General features: G+C 40.7%; 1 protein-coding gene across 3 annotated transcripts in view; it reads left to right on the top strand.

The window, feature by feature from the left end:
* Positions 1–8,529, top strand: part of LOC127976487 (connector enhancer of kinase suppressor of ras 3) — a 66,945-nt gene extending 58,416 nt beyond the window's left edge. For 2 of the 3 annotated variants that reach the window (XM_052580932.1, XM_052580931.1), the window contains exon 25: positions 7,767–8,529. In XM_052580932.1, coding sequence (XP_052436892.1) covers positions 7,767–7,949 — 183 coding nt within the window. In that variant the 3' untranslated portion in view covers positions 7,950–8,529. The remainder of the gene's footprint in view (positions 1–7,766) is intronic. The other variant, XM_052580933.1, reaches the window with a different exon arrangement.
* The last annotated feature ends 10,820 nt before the right edge of the window (positions 8,530–19,349 follow it).

Below are 19,349 nucleotides of genomic sequence, written 5' to 3'. Positions count from 1 at the left end.
GCTGGGCTGGCGGCCATCTTGCGCGATGGCGCTGGGCTGGTGGCCATCTTGCGCCGTGGTGCTGGGCTTGCGACCACCTTGTGCTGTGGCGCTGGGCTGGTGATCATATTGTGCAGTGGTGCTGGGCTGGCGGTCCTACTGTCTGTAGACTCTGGTCTAGAGTTGGCCATCCCACCGAGAGAGACAGGTGTGGCTGAGTCTGCCCACCGAGATCAATGCTGTAGGTAACTGGTGAACCCCCAAAAGTCCAGTAACTCCAGCCCCTTCATCTCCCACCCAGGTAAAGGGTCATCCAGGCAGTCGTTGAAAAGGTCCTTCAGGGCCTTATCGTTATACCCCATCCCCACTGCCATTGTCCAGAACATCTGCGCCAAGCCCCCCACCTCAATCCCCTTTTGACGGAGAGTGGTTAGGTTAAAAAGTCTCCCCATGCACTCCTTTATGGTGGCTGGGGAACGTATACGAAATCCCACACCGCTGGATCTTAGCATAATGGAGTCCTTCTGTCACGTACGGGAACACAGGAGACGGAAGATCCAAGTGCAGTGTGGTTTTTTAAGGGTAATCCAAATCAGAGTCAAAAACAAGCCGGGGTCGTAACCAACATAATCCAAACAGAACAAACAAACAAACAAACAAACAGGAACAAGAACAGGAACAGGAACAGGAACAGGAACTCAAGGACTAGGAAACGCGAGGAAACTAAGTGACGGAAAGTAAGAACTCCATGACAAAAACAGAAACAGAATGGTTTAAATAGGCAGGATAATGACTATGAAAGTGAAGACACCTGAGTGCAATTAACAGGTGTGCAATTACCGTGATGAAGAGACAAGGCTTTGTGGGAATTGTAGTGCCTGTGGTGAGATGCCTATGGGGAAGTGAGACCACTAGTGGACACCCAGGGAAACAGAGACCAGACAGCTTGACAGTAGTCACCTTTTTTTCAGGAAATCGAAACGGCATGAGAAACTTTCACTCTTCTGTAACTTACATCTCAGCACCTCACGAACATGAATTTAACACTAAACCTGACCAAAACACTCGCAGTTATTAATTTCTAAATGTGTTCACCACCAATCATATTTTGGGTAAAATTATCAGCAAAAATGTTTTTCCAGTTTACTTTTATCGATAAAAGCAATCCAACTTACCGTCTCGGTCACTCGAAGAAAAAATGGGGTCGTCGACTCGCGAGGCAGCATTCACCTCCATACAATTCGGCGAGTTTTTTATTTCACATTTTTAGTGTAAAATTTCAATTACACCATATAACAACACTGAACATGAGTACTGTTTGCCACTGTAGATTGTTTATTCAACTCTTTGGGAATTAATAACTTTTAACACTGCAAATATTACACTGCTGATTTTCCTGTGTAGGTAAGATTTAAACCACTGTAGGTGCTGCGGTTCCTGAGATGTCCATTGCCAATAGGGTTGACAGGAGAATCTGGTGGGATTTGGGATCCACTCTTGCCAGTCTTAGGGCTTCAACAACTGAGAGCAGGGCAGTCTCGGTTGAATGTCTACTTCTGATATCAGACTGGTTGCTGTCGAGAAGGTTGTTCTTTGTGAGAAAGGCAGAGATGTGGTTGAATACAGCATGTTCAAGTGTTTTTGCAATGAAAGGAAGAAGGGAAACTGGTCTGTAGTTCTCTTAAAGAGATGGGCTGAGGGTGATTTTCTTAAGTAGTGGTGTTACACCAGCCTGTCTAAATGTTGAGGGAAAACACCAGTGTGGGGTGAGTAATGGGAGGGATATATTAATGGTGTGAGTAAGTACAGGTACAACTGGAGGAGAAATGGCTTGAAGGAGATGAGATGGAATAGGATCAAGTGGACAAGTAGTAGGATGATTAGAAAGGATGAGTTTGGAGAGTTCTGCCTCAGAGAGTGAAGAGAAGGATGTGAATGAGTGTATGTTTGCTGGTAAGATGTGCTTGACAGATTGTGGTGTGGAAAATTGTGCACTGATATTTTTAATTTTATTAATGAAAAAACGTTGTTAGCTATAAGAGTTGATGCAGGAGGGGAGTGAGGAAAACATTTTAAAGAGCATGCGAGAGTTACACAAATTAATAATTTTGTTATGGTAGTATGTCCTTTTAGCAGTCGATACATTAGCAGAAAAGGAAGAGAGGAGTGACTAATACACAGTAAGGTCAGTAGTATTTTTGGATTTGCGCTACACCCTTTCAGCAGCTCTAAGTTTAGAACAATGTTCGCGGATAACATCAGATAACCAAGGGGCAGAAGGGGTGGTATAGGCTGGCCTGGAAGGCAAGGGGCAAACAGTGTCTGAACAAGATGTAAGATTGGAGCAGAAAGTATCAGTAGCACTGATTTAGGGGAAGGAAGAAAGATGAAAGCATAGCAGATAGCTAGGAGGGTGAGAGTGAGAGTAGGTTATGTTGAAAGATGACATGTGGAGGGGTAAGTGATGTGTCAGGGACCATGTTGAGGTTAAGAGTGAGGAGGAAGTGATCCGAGGTGTGCAGAGGAGTAAGCAGTACATGATCAGTGGAGCAGTGCTGCATGTAAATAAGGTCCAGATGGTTGTCTGATTTGTGAGTAGTTGTCACTTGATTAAGATCAAAAGAGACAAGCAGAGTGTGAAAGTCTGCAAATTGAGGTTTATATAGGTGGATGTTGAAGTCTCCAAGCATTACTAGGGGAGTACCATCCTCAGGAAAGGTTGAGAGCAGCACATCTAATTCATCCAAAAAGTTACCCAGTGGTCCTGGGGGTCGATAGACAACTACAAAATGGATTTTAAGAGGGTAGGTATTAATAACTGAATGAGATTAAAATGAGCTATTGATACCCAAAGATGGTAAAGGATTACATTTCCAATCATTTAAGATAAGCAGACCAGTACCTCCACCTCTTCCATTACAGTTTTTTTCAATCGCTAACAAGCGCTTAACCATACTTCAGATACTTTTTCTAAAGTCTTAACACAGACTCACACCTACAAAACACAATTGGCCAAATGGATAATTTTCTTCTCAAAAACACATTTTGTTAAATATATACAAAATCTTCATTTCAAAATAGAACGCATCTTTCTCTGCACACACCAACTTTACCAAAACACTGGAAATCTGATTCAAAATTAAATTATTCTGTCAAAGAATAACACTTGTTTTCACCTCACAAGGAACATACAGTCAATCAAAGTACACCAGGTTTCAAAATACTGGCTATTGTTGACATTACTAAAACTGCATAGACTTTTATGTTTCAGTTTTACAGGTATTTGCATACAAAACATGCAATTCACTGTTTTACACTAAATTTCTTGGTTTGGAACTGTATGTCCAAATGTACAGTAATGTTCACATTCAAAAGCATTCCAGTAAAAAGCTATTTTTCCCTTTTCTGTTTACTGCAGGAGGCAGTACAGTAGAAACACGGTATGATAGAACAGAACAGGTTCGACAGTATTGCTTACAGTGAACAAAATATCAATGAAACACATAAGAGCATTCTGAACAAAAAACAACAACAGCAAAAAGCCCAGATAAAAGGGGGGGGGGGGGGGTTAAAATAAAAACAATCTCTCACTGCCCCTGCTCCTCTCACTGCATCTCTCACTGCCCCTGCTCCTCTCACTGCTCCTGCTCCTCTCACTGCTCCTGCTCCTCTCACTGCTCCTCTCACTGCATCTCTCACTGCTCCTGCTCCTCTCACTGCTCCTGCTCCTCTCACTTCTCCTGCATCTCTCTCTGCTCCTGCTCCTCTCACTGCATCTCTCACTGCCCCTGCTCCTCTCACTGCTCCTGCTCCTCTCACTGCTCCTGCTCCTCTCACTGCTCCTCTCACTGCATCTCTCACTGCTCCTGCTCCTCTCACTGCTCCTGCTCCTCTCACTGCTCCTGCTCCTCTCACTTCTCCTGCATCTCTCTCTGCTCCTGCTCCTCTCACTGCTCCTCTCACTGCTCCTGGTCCTCTCACTTCTCCTGCTCCTCTCACTGCTCCTGCTCCTCTCCCTGGGCCCCTTGCTCTTACTCTTCCTCGTCCATACATTACAGTGTTTCTCTTTTTCTATTTCTGTTTCCAAAAACATCACTCTTCAAAGTCCTCCTTTTATTGTATAAGTTTATTGTCTAAAAAATAAGCCCTGCCATTCAGTCTAAGCCAGATTGGAATCAGCTGTGGTTGGCCCAATTTACACAGCATAAATCAGCTAAGATATATTATTTTTGAACTGATATCATTGCAGAAGCAGAGGTTTTTATACTGTATCTAAGGTTTGGAACATTGTTTTTGCTATTGTTGGATGTTGTGTGTTAACATTTGTAAATACTACAAAAATGATCCATAATTTTGTTGGGAGGTATAGCTTGTCTGTTCAGAATATGTAAGCATTGTGGAAATGTGTTTAGTGACTCCATATTGTGTGAAAACGACATGAAATGTGTGAATGGTATGGCCACAATAGACAGATGCTGTGCTTATTGTGTTTAGAGTTTTGAAAATGTGACAACTGCTTGGACAAATGCTTGTTAGCGACTGAAAAAAAAACTGTAACATGTAAAAGATCACCAGTCATCATCCAAATTATTTAATGAAGAACCTGGAGCTGAAATAATAAAGATTTATAAGATTTGTCACCAAAAATCATTCCATTAGCTCAAACACAGAGAAAGTTGTGGCCAAAATAAGCAAGTGGGTCTGGCTGCAGACTTGCACTTGCACTCTCAGACTTGCATTCTCAGACTTGCATTCTCAGACTTGCACTCTCAGACACTCAAATTACACTTCCGCTAGTGACATCACTTGCAGTCTTTATTTTTGATTTTAATGAATTTTCTTTTACTTTTTGTTTGAATTTCCCAACATTTTATAACAGTAGCCAGGTGGCGAAGACAAGAAAAAATTAACTAAATGAAAATGTCACTTGCAATCGCTACTTGCACTCTCCGCTACCTGCAACACTTGCAAACGACACAAATCGTGCTTGTTGCCAATGGAGACAAGAAGCTGTGGTGGTGAATAAACGCAACGAGCAAAGTTTCGCGTTAAGCATTTTTCCATATAGAATAAACTGTCTACAACTCGTTTATATCATTTATATCACTTTTTTCTACAGGAGGAAAACGCTTAACGAAAGACTTTGTGCATTGCGTTCATATTCTGCTGTTCTGTGGCCAAGGATTTGCCGGTCTTGTCTTTTTCTTGCAGGACCCAGTACATTATACTAGTAGGCCTACTAATTTAGTTTTAGTCATTTAATCACTACCCAAGCGTCTTGTCTCCATTGGCAACATGCACGATTTGTGTTGATTGCAAGTGACTTCACAGGTAGCGGAGAGTGCAAGCATGAAAGTGCAAGTCTGCAGCCAGACTCTTCTCAAAATAAGACCCAACTTTACCCCCTAGTGGACGATAACATCCCCAACAAAGCATAAGGGTTAAACACAAGAAGATGGGAAAGTGTCCATTTGAGTTCTCAGTTAAGTTATTTTGTGTCTTCTTGTGCTTGAATGCTTTTAAATCTCTTGAATGTTTAAATAGGCAAGGCTTAAAAACACAAGAAAATGATAAGATTTCATGACAACATGCAGCAGTGGCCTGTCAACTGCCCTGAGCATCTTTCATTCCAGCCTCAGGCAATCGGTTGAAATTGCTGGTGACCCCTACATGGCCCTCGGCCCCTATAATCATCACCACCTTTCTCTTTACTAGCAATGAACCTGCTTGAAAAGTGCTCATACTGTGGTTTGCTTATAATGTGCATTAAAGGAATGTGTACACAGGATACATTTTAATATTCAGTTTGTGGTATTTGTTTATTTGTTAGTGGTATAGCAAAATGTTTTCTCTATATATAGTGTTGATATGGCAACTAGTAAAATAAAAAGTTTTGTCATGCTAGCATGTGTGGAGCACCATCAAATGAAAGCAAAGAGCACCATCAGCTGAAGCTGTAAAAATGGCAAATTGGCAAAACAGTTCTTTATAATGCTTCAGTGAGTATTTGTGTTTGCACTCTGGGAAACATCAAGAGTTTCTATTTACCACACGTTCTTGCAGTGTTGAGCAATGTAGTCAATAACAGACATGTTTATTGATGGGCAGTGATTACAAAGAGAGCAATCTTTGCACACTTTCTATTCTATAATCCATTCAGACTTTTAATAAAAGCTTTGTTTGTTTTTTTGCCAGGGGACACAATTCGCACATGAGCATTGCTTTGGTTTTGCATTAATCGGTTGTTTCACAAGGCGACAACACTGGCCCAGGCCATCCTTTCACAGTAGAAAATAATACTGTCTGACATGATATATGTCATAACTTCTGGAGAAAAATAGAGCAGACGCTGGACAAAGATAACGCTTTCTAGAGTTGCTGTGTAAACTGACTACAGTGACACTATCATAATGAAGTATACTTTGAAAGGCTGCGCGTCTGACTGTACACATATGCTAACATATTGTACCTATGATTACAGTAAAGGGTTAGTTCACCCAAAAATGAATATTATCTTATTAATGACTCACCCTCATGTCGTTCCAAACCCATGAGACCTCCATTCATCTTCAGAACACAGTTTAAGACATTTTAGATTTAGTCCGAGAGCTCTCAGTCCCTCCATTGAAACTGTTTTTCCAGAAAGGTAAGAAAAACATCATCAAACTAGTACATGTGACATCAGAGGGTCAATTAGAATTTGTTGAAGAATCGAAAATACATTTTGGTCCAAAAATAACAATGGTTATGGTAGTATGTCACTGCAGTGATGCTGCTAATATACGACGCTGCTAACGTGTTATCTTTGTTACTGGGCGCACCAGAAAACACGTCACCAGCGTCATACGTCAACAGTCACAGCAGTCAAACTTACAACAGACCTAGAAGGGAAGACAGTGCTGAATAAAGTAGTAATATTTTTTTTATTTTTGGACCAAAATGTTTTTTCGAAGCTTCAAAAAATTCTAACTGACCCTCTGATGTCACATGGACTACTTTGATGATGATTCATTACCTTTCTGGACATGGACAGTATACCGTACACAGAGTTTCAATGGAGGGACAGAAAGCTCCCTGACTAAATCTAAAATATCTTAAACTGTATTCTGAAGATGAACGGAGGTCTTATGGGTTTGGAACGACATGAGGGTGAGTTATTAATTACATAATTCTAATTTTTGGGTGAACTAACCCTTTAACATTAGTCTACTTTTAGTATTTAGTAATACTTAGATTATAAGTGCACCTCAGGAAACATAAACTTATTTTATAATTTTGACAATATAAAACAATGCATTTCATGAACCCTTTAAATGCAATGTTGTTAATCTGAATATTAAGCATAGCCCTAAAGTTTGTGTACATTTTTCACCACTTCCAGAAGCTGTGACAGAATGTTTGCAGGTGTACATTGGAGTGGTTACAAATATTGTGGGTGTGGGATTAAGAAAATAGTCCTCAAGAAAGAGTCTGTGATAACAGGATGACATTTGTACAGAGAATATTTATTTGAGTTTTTATATTTCTATTAGATAACCAAATGCAAAGCTTCCATGAAGAATCCCCCCCCCCCCCCTCCCACCATTAAGCAAATAGAGCTGACTGCAGTTACCTGAATGAGCCTGTGTTATTAGTTTTTACCTGTTGTTATCAGGAAGTAACATACCTTGGAATTTCATGACTGACCAATCAGAATCAAGCATTGCACAGAGCCGTGTAATAGTTAACTATATATATTAACTATATAGTTACTTGCTATTAGTAAAAATTATCTTTGTTTCATTTAGGCTAAAGAAGCAGATCTACTGACTTTGGAGCAGTTGCTGACTGACTCCGGTCTCACTGGAAGTAAATTCAGGGAGTGGAAAGAGACCAATGGTGTTCTGCTGCAGGACAATATTCTGAACCACCCCCTACAGACTGACCGCTTGAATGCCCCTAGTGCCTCAGCTGTGCATCCCTCCACATAGATGTGTATACACACCGAAAGAGTATACACCACACTGTAAAAATGGAGAGTATTCAAATGTGTTCTTGACATGAGAATGAAAATAATTGATCTAAGACTACCGTTACTTTCTCTTGCCGTCATTTGTCTATTTATTTTTATTTTTTTATATTTTTTTTTACGGATGTTAAATCTGTCTGTTACTAATAGGTTGTTTTAAAATCCTTGTTGTTTCTATTGGATACCTGTTGAAAATCCTGTGGCATCTTACTGATATTAAAATACATTCGTTTGAATAATTGTAGAAAACCGAACATGTTTAGTCAAATGTTTAATAGCCCATGTACTTTTTTTTTGTCCGCATTCAGTGCAAACCTAGTAACCTATAGTGCTGATTATGTGCCGTCTGTATAGCTTGCTAAATTTTCATTATTGTAAATACATCTGTTTAGATATATTTATTGATTAAATAGTATGATGCAACTACTTTGAATGACAAATGTGAGCACTGTTCATAGTATAAATAATATAATAATATTGTAATCTGCATTACTGTCATATTTAGACAACTATTGAATAAATAAATCTCATGGTTTTACTTAGATGGGAAATAATGTGTGCATTTACATCCCATTTATTAGCTTAGCTTTACTGTTTGGCAGTGTTACTTTCATGCTGTAAGGTCCACCTAATTGGCCCAACAAAGTTATCCAATGGTGGCTGGAGGTAATGTAATTCAATTTTAGTTAAACTCTAATCTGTCTGCATTTTATTATGACATCAAATTTGGGTTGATATATCAATTGATTGTTTGTCCATTTCTAATTGTTGTTCTACTAACATTTGACTATTATTGTTAACTCCTAGTTTCTGATTTTACTTGTGAATCCGGTTTCTCATGTTGTTCAGAGAATCTTGCATCAGATGTTATTTACATGGACCTCACGGTCACATACTCGGCAGTCTTGGACACTAGACAGAAGTAAATCAGTAATTAGATAGCCATCCCATGCTTGCTCATTCTAAAAATACCTTTATTTAGTACTGTGATGAGTGGGGCGGGAACAGAGCGAGGCCGGTGAAGTGATTGGAGATGAGTGACACCTGCTCGACCCACCAGTCTCGAGTCCCACGGAGGAGATGGAAGGATATAAAACTGGAGCAACGACAGTGAAGGATGAGAGAGGACCAGGCCTGGGTTTTAGTTGTGTTTGGTTTTTATTTGTGCGCGACAGTCATCCGCGAGGGGCTGTTGCGCTGTTTTGTGTTTCCATATGAGGAACGAAAATGAGAACGGTCCAGCATTAAGACCGCATGAGCAGCGGTCTACTGTGGCATATTTATGCTCTTTATAATATTTTTCCATCGAAACTGAAACACACGTGAACCACGAATGTGTTCAGAATGAGAGAGGTAAAGCCAACAGGTAAGCTAAGTGGATATACTGTATATCAATTTATTTTATTTAATTATTTATTTCGTGTTTATGAAAATTTAAGAATAAAAAAATCCTCCTACCCCCTAAAAATTCTCTTCAAATTCACTTGTGCGCTCTTGCGCAATACCTTCCTCTCGCGTTGCTCAATTGTGGACGACGTAAAAGTGTTTGATATAAAGGTTGCTGTCCCATTTTGTACATGAATTGTTAATTTAAAAAAAAAATCAAATTATTTTGTTAGTTTCATGGTAACATGCAATCAAGGTCTTCTGTTATATAGGCTATATTTAATATTCACTGTGGCATTTTCACCCGTTTAAACTTAAAATTCCATGAGATTTTAAATTCAGTTTAATAGTATTAAAATTACAGATTTAAACTAGTATAAAAACGCATTAAATTGCTTAAGTTAAAGTAGCCAACCTTAAAAATGTGTTGTCATGACTTTTTCATCGTATTTTTTTTTACAGTCTGATAACGAGCTGTATTCGTTTTCCTTTTTTTATTATTATTTTTGTTTTAGTTTATTGAAAATAAATTGGCTAAAATAGAAGCAGACACGTTTAAATTAAAACAACCACAAAAACATGACTAGTCTTGAGGGAAATATAGGTTTTATTATATTTATAAATCGCAGATCTCACAGACGAACATCTTAAAATGATCGCACATTAGAAATGTTTGGTGAGATAAAATGTGCACGATAACATTAAGCAAATCTCTTCGCCATCGTCACTCTTCATTATTAAGCAGGAGTTTACGTTAATGCGTGTGCGTGTGCCGGGCTCATTGTGGTGTGTGTGTGACTGACAGACAGCCTCCGTGGCGCGCATGAGAGATCTCGCAGACCTCACAGACAAACGTCTTAATATAATCGCACATTAGAAATGTTTGGTGAGATAAGATGTGAGTAGTACTTACCATGCACTTTGTGTCAAGATGATTTACTACTTTGACCTTTGACCTTTTGACAGGTTGAACTTCCGTTGACTTTATGATGGATGGTTTGAACTTTCGAATGAGTTCATGGGGTTAACCTATTTACCCCCTCCAACGCATCAATCATGTGGTTTTGACAGAAGCTTTTGCCCTATTGACCTAATTAGTCCTAAATCATAGTTTTGACGGGTAATTTTGCCCTATATGAACCCTCCCATGCATCGATCATGTGGTTTTGACAGAAACTTTTGCCCTATTGACCTAGTTAGTCCCAAATCATAGTTTTTGCCGGTTAGTTTTGCGCTATATGAAGAGAACATATGTTTTTGCCGGTTGTTTGAACTTTGTCCCAGTTATATGGGTTTGTGTGTGTGTGTGGTTATGTGTGTGCATGTGCGGTTGGCTGCATGTGAGTTCTCTCTGTCTGACATCCACTCCCATTACATTCCTGAGCAGTATATAAATGGGATCGGTTATTTCATATATGTGACATTCAGTTATTTCACATTGATATATAAAACATCCTATCCTTTATATAATATAAATTATATAAGAATTATCATGCTAAAGTTGAAAAAACATTCTATTCTTTTAAAAGGTTATAAATGAAACGGTTATAAAAAATATACTGAAACCGATTGTTTCAGATAAACAAAATTCATTCTAATTTTTTTAGAGAGCTGAAGGAGGTGTTTTCACATCACCTTTTCTGACCCTGCGCTGCTCCAAAAATCAGCCTGTGTCTGAGTTTGCACGCCACAGTTCTCTCTCGTCTGAATTTACTACAAAATCATAATATCTTTAAAGATGTTGTTAATTAAAACCATCGTATCTCATGCAGGAGTAGCATGTTTTTGACAGTTTTCTGCCGGTTCCATCTATGAATTACGGTTGGTCCGCGTCTAGCATCTCTTGTGCCCACAAATTTATGGTGACACGGGAACCCAGCTCAGTTTTCCATGAATTGAACAGATCCATTCATAGAACAAGGATGACACCTAGCGGTCACTCAAAACCGATTTCTTTCATACGGTCACCTTTATAAATGCAATTTGGCGTGTTCAAATCATCACTCATACCAAAAACTTTCTCGGATGAGCCTCCAAGAAAATCGATTGCCCAAAAACTTTCTGGACGACTCTCCAAGACAATTGATAAGAGTGAGTATTTTATCATTTCATGTTATGCTGTTTTTATTTTATTTTATCTGATGGTAGTGATTTTTAAATACTATTAATTGATCAAAGTATGTTATGCTATTTTTTTACAGTGTATGATGTTATGGTGTCTTTAAACCATATTAAAATTCATTACTGTAATAAAACATGCATCGGTATTTTATCTGCTGTTAGTGACTATATTCATAAACTATGATATGCTGTTTTATTTTATCTGCTGATAGAGATATTTTAACTACTATATTCATAAAGTATGCTATGGTGTTTTTTTATTTTATTTTATCTGCTGATAGAGATATTCATAAACTATGATATGTTGTTTTATTTCATCTGCTGATAGAGATATTTTAACTACTCTATTTATAAAGTATGCAATGGTGTTTTTTATTTTATCTAATGCCCAATCATCGCCAGACTGTTTTTATGAAAAACACTTTAATTTTGAAAAGACGACGACATCCTGTTGACATGTGCTTAGCTTTAGCTTGTCATGCTACAATTCAGTTTTCTATGTATAGGATTTCAGAAAAACAATTCTGGGTCCGTTAAATTGACGTTTTGCCACCGCGTTATCCGTTTGTCATCTATGAACACGACATCGCGGGCTGTAAGCACTCCCGGTTAGGAATGCACGGTTCTATCTTAGCACCATTTTCCTGGTTGCTAACTGCTTTTAGTGAAATGGCTTTCTCTGGTGGATTTTTGATGATATGGTGGTGAAATGGCTCCCTCTGTTGAGTCTGGGTTGAAATTAGACTGTTTTATAGTGAAAATTGTGACCCGTCACGGAAACCAGTGACACAAGTCGGCAGCACAACTTTCGAGCAAAATGAGAAAGAAGCGTTTTTTTTTTTTCAAAATTGGTGATTTTCATTTTTTTGCTGAATCTGTTAGTTGAGATCACAAAGAAGCCTCTCCGTGTTTGAGATAGCAGTATTGGTATATTTAAAAGCGTACATTTTGAGGTTGAAATCAGCTTGTTTGTCGGAGATTCTAGCACGGAGTAGGGGCGTTTCATTGTATGTGTCACACACCTGGACTCATTTAGTGTTTTTGCCCCAGTGACCCAGTTTCTGTCTTCCGTGTTTAGTTTGATTAGTTCCCAGGTGTGTCTATTCTATTCCTCATGTGTTCCATGTCCCTGTTAATTTAGTTATTCCATCCACCTGTGTTTCCCCATTATCCTTTGTACTTAAGCCTTGTCCTTTCAGTTCTGTTTGGTCGGGTCTTCACTTGCTACTTACGTGTGTCTACCTCTGTGCTCCATGTTGGATATCCCCTGTGTTGGATATATTAAAAGCCTAATTCCGTTTATCCTCGACTCCGTATTCCTTCAGGCAGCGTAAAACCGTGACAGAAGACCCGACCAGAAAGAAGAAAATAGAAAACTGCGTGTTTTTTTCCTCCGTTTTGTTTTTGTGGTTTCAAAGTCTTTTTGTTTCGTAGTGTTCTATGGATCCCCTCTATCGTCCCGAATTCCTCATCCTCCTGCTGAAGCAGGAAGGACGTTCTCTCGAGGACCATACCAGACAGTTTCTCCTATTAGCTAATGCCACCAGCTACCCGGACGACGCGCTCTGCACCTTCTACAACACCAGCCTGAATTCCAAATGCAGAGCGTTGTCGTCCGAAGATGGTCCTCGAGAGGATTTCGCCGCATTCGTGGAGTGGACTCTGGCGAGAAATGGCTCATCTTTCACCATCTGCCCCATAGAGGACCTCGCCAGCCCCACTCCCGACCCAGAGACCAGCCAGCCACCATCACGCCGCACGGAGCCAGAGCCCACCGCAGCCGCAGAGCCCGAGCCATCCACTGAAAGGGAACAGGATCTCGAGAGCGCGACTGACCAGGTGTGTGAGCCGGCCACACCGTGCATCGTGGGAGTCCTCGTGGAGATCGAGGGCATGGAGGAAAGCCGTGCCCACACTCCTGCGACTGAGGGTGAGCTGTATGCAGTCTCTGAAGATCATATGGAGCAAGTTCGGGATCTGATGGACTGGTCTATGGAGGTAATCCCTAATTTTCCTGTTGCCCCGCTGGTTCCGTCCAGCCCTGATTCCCCTGTATACCCTCTCAGTCTCCCACTCCTACCTCCTCCAGTCATTTTCTCTGCTCCATTTCCGCTGGTTCTGCCCAGCCCTGAGTTTTCTGTTTCTCCACTGGTTCTGCCCAGCCCTGAGTTTTCTGTTTCTCCGCTGGTTCCGCCCAGCCCTGAGTTTTCTGTTTCTCCGCTGGTTCCGCCCAGCCCTGAGTCTTCTGTTTCTCCGCTGGTTCCGCCCAGCCCTGAGTCTTCTGTTTCTCCGCTGGTTCCGCCCAGCCCTGAATCTTCTGTGTCTCCGCTGGTTCCGCCCAGCCCTGAATCTTCTGTGTCTCCGCTGGTTCCGCCCAGCTCTGAATTTTCTGTGTCTCCGCTGGTTCCGCCCAGCCATGAATTTTCTGTGTCTCCGCTGGTTCCGCCCAGCCATGATTTTTCTGTTTCACCGCTGGTTCCGCCCAGCCCTGAATCATCTGTGTCTCCGCTGGTTCCACCCAGCCCTGAATCTTCTGTGTCTCCTGTATTCCCTCCCAGCCTCCCTCTCCCACCTCCTCCCAAACCTGCTGGTCCCTCTGCTCCACTTCCGCTGGTTCCGTCCAGCCCTGATCCTCCTGTCCTTCCTCCCATCCTTCTCCTCTCTCCTCCTCCTAGACCAGCCAGTTCCTCGTCATCCCTGCTGGTGCCAGTCAGTCCCGCAGCTCACCCTCAGTCCGCGTCATCGGGGCGCGATGGTTCGCCGCTGGACTGCCAGTCTCCAGCTCCGCCTTGGCGTGTTAAGGCCCTGTCTCCGCCTCCAGCCTCCGAGCCCTGGACTCCTCCTCGGTCCTTCGACCCAGCGGCTCCGCCTTGGCTCTTAGCTCCCTCGTCTCCTCCGTGGCCTGTCATCCCACCTGCTCCACCGGGCTCCCTCGTCCCTCCGGCTCCACCTTGGTCAGTCGTCGACCATCCGCCACCTCGGGACTCCTCTCCTCTGGTTCCACCTCGTCACTCCATCCCTCCGGCTCTGTCAGGCTCCTCCTTCCCTCCAGTTCCACCTCCATCCTCGGTCACTCCGGCTCCACAGCGGTCTGCCAGGACCCCGCCTCTGCCTTGGTCGCCTGAGCCTTCAGCTCCACCTAGGCCCTCCGGATCCTCGACGTCACCCTGGCTCTGCGGCTGTGCTGCTCCATCTTGGGCTCCTCACCCACCGGTGCAGTCTCCGCCTGTCGGCCCCCTGGTGTCGTCGACCCTTCCTTCACCATGGCTCCTCCCGCCGTCGACTCCACCTTGGATCTCCGTCCTGGCTGGTCTCTGGTGGACCATCTGGCTCCTCCTGCTCCTGTCTCCTCCCTGGCTCCTTCCTCCGTCTCCTCCCTGGCTCCTCCTTCTGTGGTCCCTGTCTGCTGGCCCCCTCCTGGGAGTCCGTCCTCCACCGGAACCTCCTCCCAAGTTCCCACCCACGCCTCCCCCTGTTGTTTCTACGGTGCGAGGACGCACCTACCGGGAGGGGGGAGTACTGTCACACACCTGGACTCATTTAGTGTTTTTGCCCCAGTGACCCAGTTTCTGTCTTCCGTGTTTAGTTTGATTAGTTCCCAGGTGTGTCTATTCTATTCCTCATGTGTTCCATGTCCCTGTTAATTTAGTTATTCCATCCACCTGTGTTTCCCCATTATCCTTTGTACTTAAGCCTTGTCCTTTCAGTTCTGTTTGGTCGGGTCTTCACTTGCTACTTACGTGTGTCTACCTCTGTGCTCCATGTTGGATATCCCCTGTGTTGGATATATTAAAAGCCTAATTCCGTTTATCCTCGACTCCGTATTCCTTCAGGCAGCGTAAAACCGTGACAGTATGTGTATTTCCATACTGGATAAGCCGGCTTTTGTTTCTTTTGTTATTGCCCCCGCCCTCCGAGGGAAGCGTGGCTACTTATTATGCAGCACTCTGGCCGGCTCTAGCTGATATCAAAATTCAATGAAGATGGACGCAGCAAAGATGATCGCAGACGAGCTGAACCGTGGCCGTTACACCGAAAATGTTTTGAAGTACTTCTTCGACAAGCCGGATGCTTGTGAACAAGTGCTCACTGATTCTGAAGATGATCTGAGCGACGATGAAAGTAGCATAATAAGACTGTATAATATCCCTAATCTACAACTGAGCGAAGATGACGACGAGGAAGAATGTATTGGACTGGCATCAGACAAGTTGGACCGTAAGATATCAGAGGCTATATCGATAGTAACATTTGATTGGGATAAAGACAGAGAAATGGGGAAAATCCGTAACATTTAGAGGCAAACAGACGCACAGTTCAAACTTCGGGGATGGTTACATCCACATAGAAGACCCCGACAAAGAGAAAGTGTGCCTGAACGACTTATTTCATTGGAGGCATCGAGATCTGCAAGAATACTTTTTCTGTTTCTTATGGGGTGAGTTTCCATAAACATCAAAGTTTGTCGTTTTGTGTTCATTCTAAGAACACGTACATGTTATCTCATGTTTAGTCCATGTTTAGACCTTCCCATATCTACCTATTGTTATTAGCTAGCTCATAGCTCATCGGTTATCACAGAATCCTGTTAAAAAAGTCCTAATGCTACCCAATGAAATCAATTCACCAAGTTTTATGTAGAAACCAGCAAATAACAAATAAAATTAGCATCAATATGTACTTTTTGTTTACATAAACATCAAAATAATAACATTAAAAATGATGGCCACATTTAAAAGATTAAAGATTTTTTATAAAAATATAAAACTCACATATTTCAGCCTCTAAATCATTTTTATAAAAGTCAAAAAAGATAAATTACTGACATTTACAATGCACATTCTCCTTTATTATTAATAGTATGCGGTCCGATTTTTCCCATTGTGTCTGTCGTTGCTATGCAACCATGCAGCTTTACAGGGGGAGCTTTACAGGGGGTATGGCTTATCTAAATGAGATGTAAATGAGCCCCATTGTCACTCGCAGCAGTGAGAACAGGTGAGAACTGCACAATCTTTAGAGGCTATTTTCTGCTTTTTGAGCTTTTTTTGAGTGCCTACCTTCAAATGGCCACAACTTCTCCAAATATTATCAGATTTCCATGTGTTACACATCATTGGAGAGCTTGGAGACTACACTTTCAGAATATGTGAATAACTCAAAATTCCCCAGAACTGACTTGTGTCCCTACTTTCCGTGATTGGTCACAATTTTGCCATTCTGCTGGCGGTTTAATGTTAAGACACAATTCAGTTAAATTCAATTCACATTAATTGTTGCATAACATTTTCTATATTATATTTAAAACCTTTTATATTCATACGCACAGCATATTAATGATTATTGTATCACCCCCTAAACCTACCAACACAGTAAACGGTAGTATAACTGATCTTTTTTCAAAAGTTGTATAATTATTTATTTTAACTGTACACCTACCCCCACACAATACAATTCTGCATGCACACGCATTTTATTAAATTTAGTTAAGCGATCTGATGTCATGGTTGGTAAACCGTGATCTGGGTGTTTGCACTTTGTGGTGAAGTCTGTGTGTTTCGCGTCTGCACTGATTAGTTTGTGGGCGTCTCCGCTAATTTTCATCAGCAACAGCTGTCACTCATTACTCATCCCCTATATATTGGCTTGTCTCACGTCTTGTGTTTGTGAGATCATTGTTTAATGTCGTGTATCCTGTTTGTCAGCTTCAGTGTCATCTACGTTGGATGTCTGTGTTTCCCCAGAACCTCATCCACTCTACGCACTATAACTCCGCTACAAACACTTACCTTCGGCTCTATTCCCCGCAGTTCCTGTGCTATCCTCTCCTGCTGCCTACTCACCATCATCATCCGGATTCCTCACCTCCTCACCACCATCTCGGAGTGTCATCTTCTCAGTTGTATTGTTCCCTTGTGTTTGTTTGTTTATCCATTTTCATTAAAAACAATTACTCACATTTGCTTCCAGCCTTTCCTTCACCCCACCGTCACATCTGAATTATGACTACTCAATAAATCTCATCATAAACCACATGTACCTTGTTGTATCAGTGTAATATTCATGCTACTATACAAATTTGTATTCTGATAAATCATATAAACAAGCAGACATATAAATGAACATATAAAATTAAAAATACACTTATCTCTGTTTTAAAGAATATGTAAAAATAAAAAAATACATATGACAACATGTTACTAAAGTGGAACATACATTTTAAACAAGTTCATCAAACATATAAAACACATCGCGGTTAAAGACATGTTACTAAACCAAAGCAAATCATTTATCATACATTTTAATGGTGTATTCAACCAATACTTATGTTTATTGAGCTTATAAAACACTTTTTAAACATATTTTAAACAAAAACTGGTCATAAACGCTGCCTTCTCAAAATCACAGACATGTACAATCACAATCATGCCGCTCACATATTTATGGATATTCAGACTTTAGCCATTTCAGCCAATAATTATATAATGACATCAGGCTACTAAAGCAACTCATTCATTCATTCAAAAAAGTATTCAACATTTAAGTTAATTAAAATTATAAAACACACCATTCTCTTCTTTTAAAAAAGAAGAACATTTTGTCTAATTTTAAATGTGATTATATATAGCGTAGTATATAAAATAAACATTTCTGATGATACATATAAAAAATTATCCCTTACATTTTTTAGACTGGTAAGAGATGAATGAAATATCCCCAAAATACAATAATACAACTTAAAAAATCACTCATTGTTATATATAACTAATTTAAGTATTGAGCAGTACTATGAAGTTATTTTTGATTCAAAACAACTGAACACCTGTGGCAGTGCGATTTGTAGTTGAAGAGAAAAGCCACACATGTGTATCAGTAAATTTGAAGTCACAGAGAGAAATGTTTTAAGAGTTGCAAACCTGTAGACTTTTTTCCTCTCCCACAAACACAACACAACAGTTACACCTTCTCAAATTCTTCATTGCAGGTGCACAAATCCTATTCTACAAATCACACATTTAGAAACTCGTACGCTTACATTTTTTAAGCAATTGCTGCAGTGAATGTGGTGCAAAACGCATTTACACAAACCTCATCAAGAAATGTGAAGTCGTGGAGAAATTTTGAACATCCGCAAATCAGTACGTGAATTCATCAAATGAGAGTTGCACACTTGTAGAATATTTTCTCAGAAATGTCTTGTATATTTTTCTAACACAAACACAAAGTACATAACTACAGCTTCTTGAATCTGCTGCGATGAATCTCAAACACAGTTTTTCTCTTTCAAGTGACAAGTTTCTCGCTCTCCCTTTTGCACCGAGATATTTGGTTCAAAAGTGATTTGTGCATCTGTAGAGGTAGTGGGCGGGACTGTTTAGAAATGACAGAATTTCAGCCAATCAGAAGAGCTACTGAGCCGGTAGATATACGCCCCAAGCAGTTTACGCCCCTGTTGTTCCTCATGTGTCCAGTAGGGGAAGGCTGCAGACCTATGACCTATTGTAAAATGTATTATTTATATTTATTTATAAACTGTTTATATATAAAGGAGACTGACTGATATATGATGTTGTGAATTTATATTAAGTTATATTTAGATATTAACCATATTCAGGCCATTAGACATACAGTACTGTGAAATCATATGGATCCTAAATGAAATATTTGCTGTACAATTCACAATTGCTCGTCATACAGCAACAAAACATGTCCTACATAGCATTTTATGGAGACAAACACAATTTAATCCTTTTCTAAAGTTCTAAGGGTCATTTAAAAGAAAGAGACAATATTGTTCACAATAAAAAAAATAATATATTTCTTAACACCATGACTTGGTTATTTCTTAACAGCA

The sequence above is a fragment of the Carassius gibelio genome, chromosome B17 (assembly GCF_023724105.1).
Source record: "Carassius gibelio isolate Cgi1373 ecotype wild population from Czech Republic chromosome B17, carGib1.2-hapl.c, whole genome shotgun sequence".
In the NCBI taxonomy this organism is placed as follows: Eukaryota; Metazoa; Chordata; class Actinopteri; order Cypriniformes; family Cyprinidae; genus Carassius; species Carassius gibelio.
The sequence above is the reverse complement of the archived record's forward strand: the minus strand, read 5'-3'. Positions and strand labels throughout refer to the sequence as shown.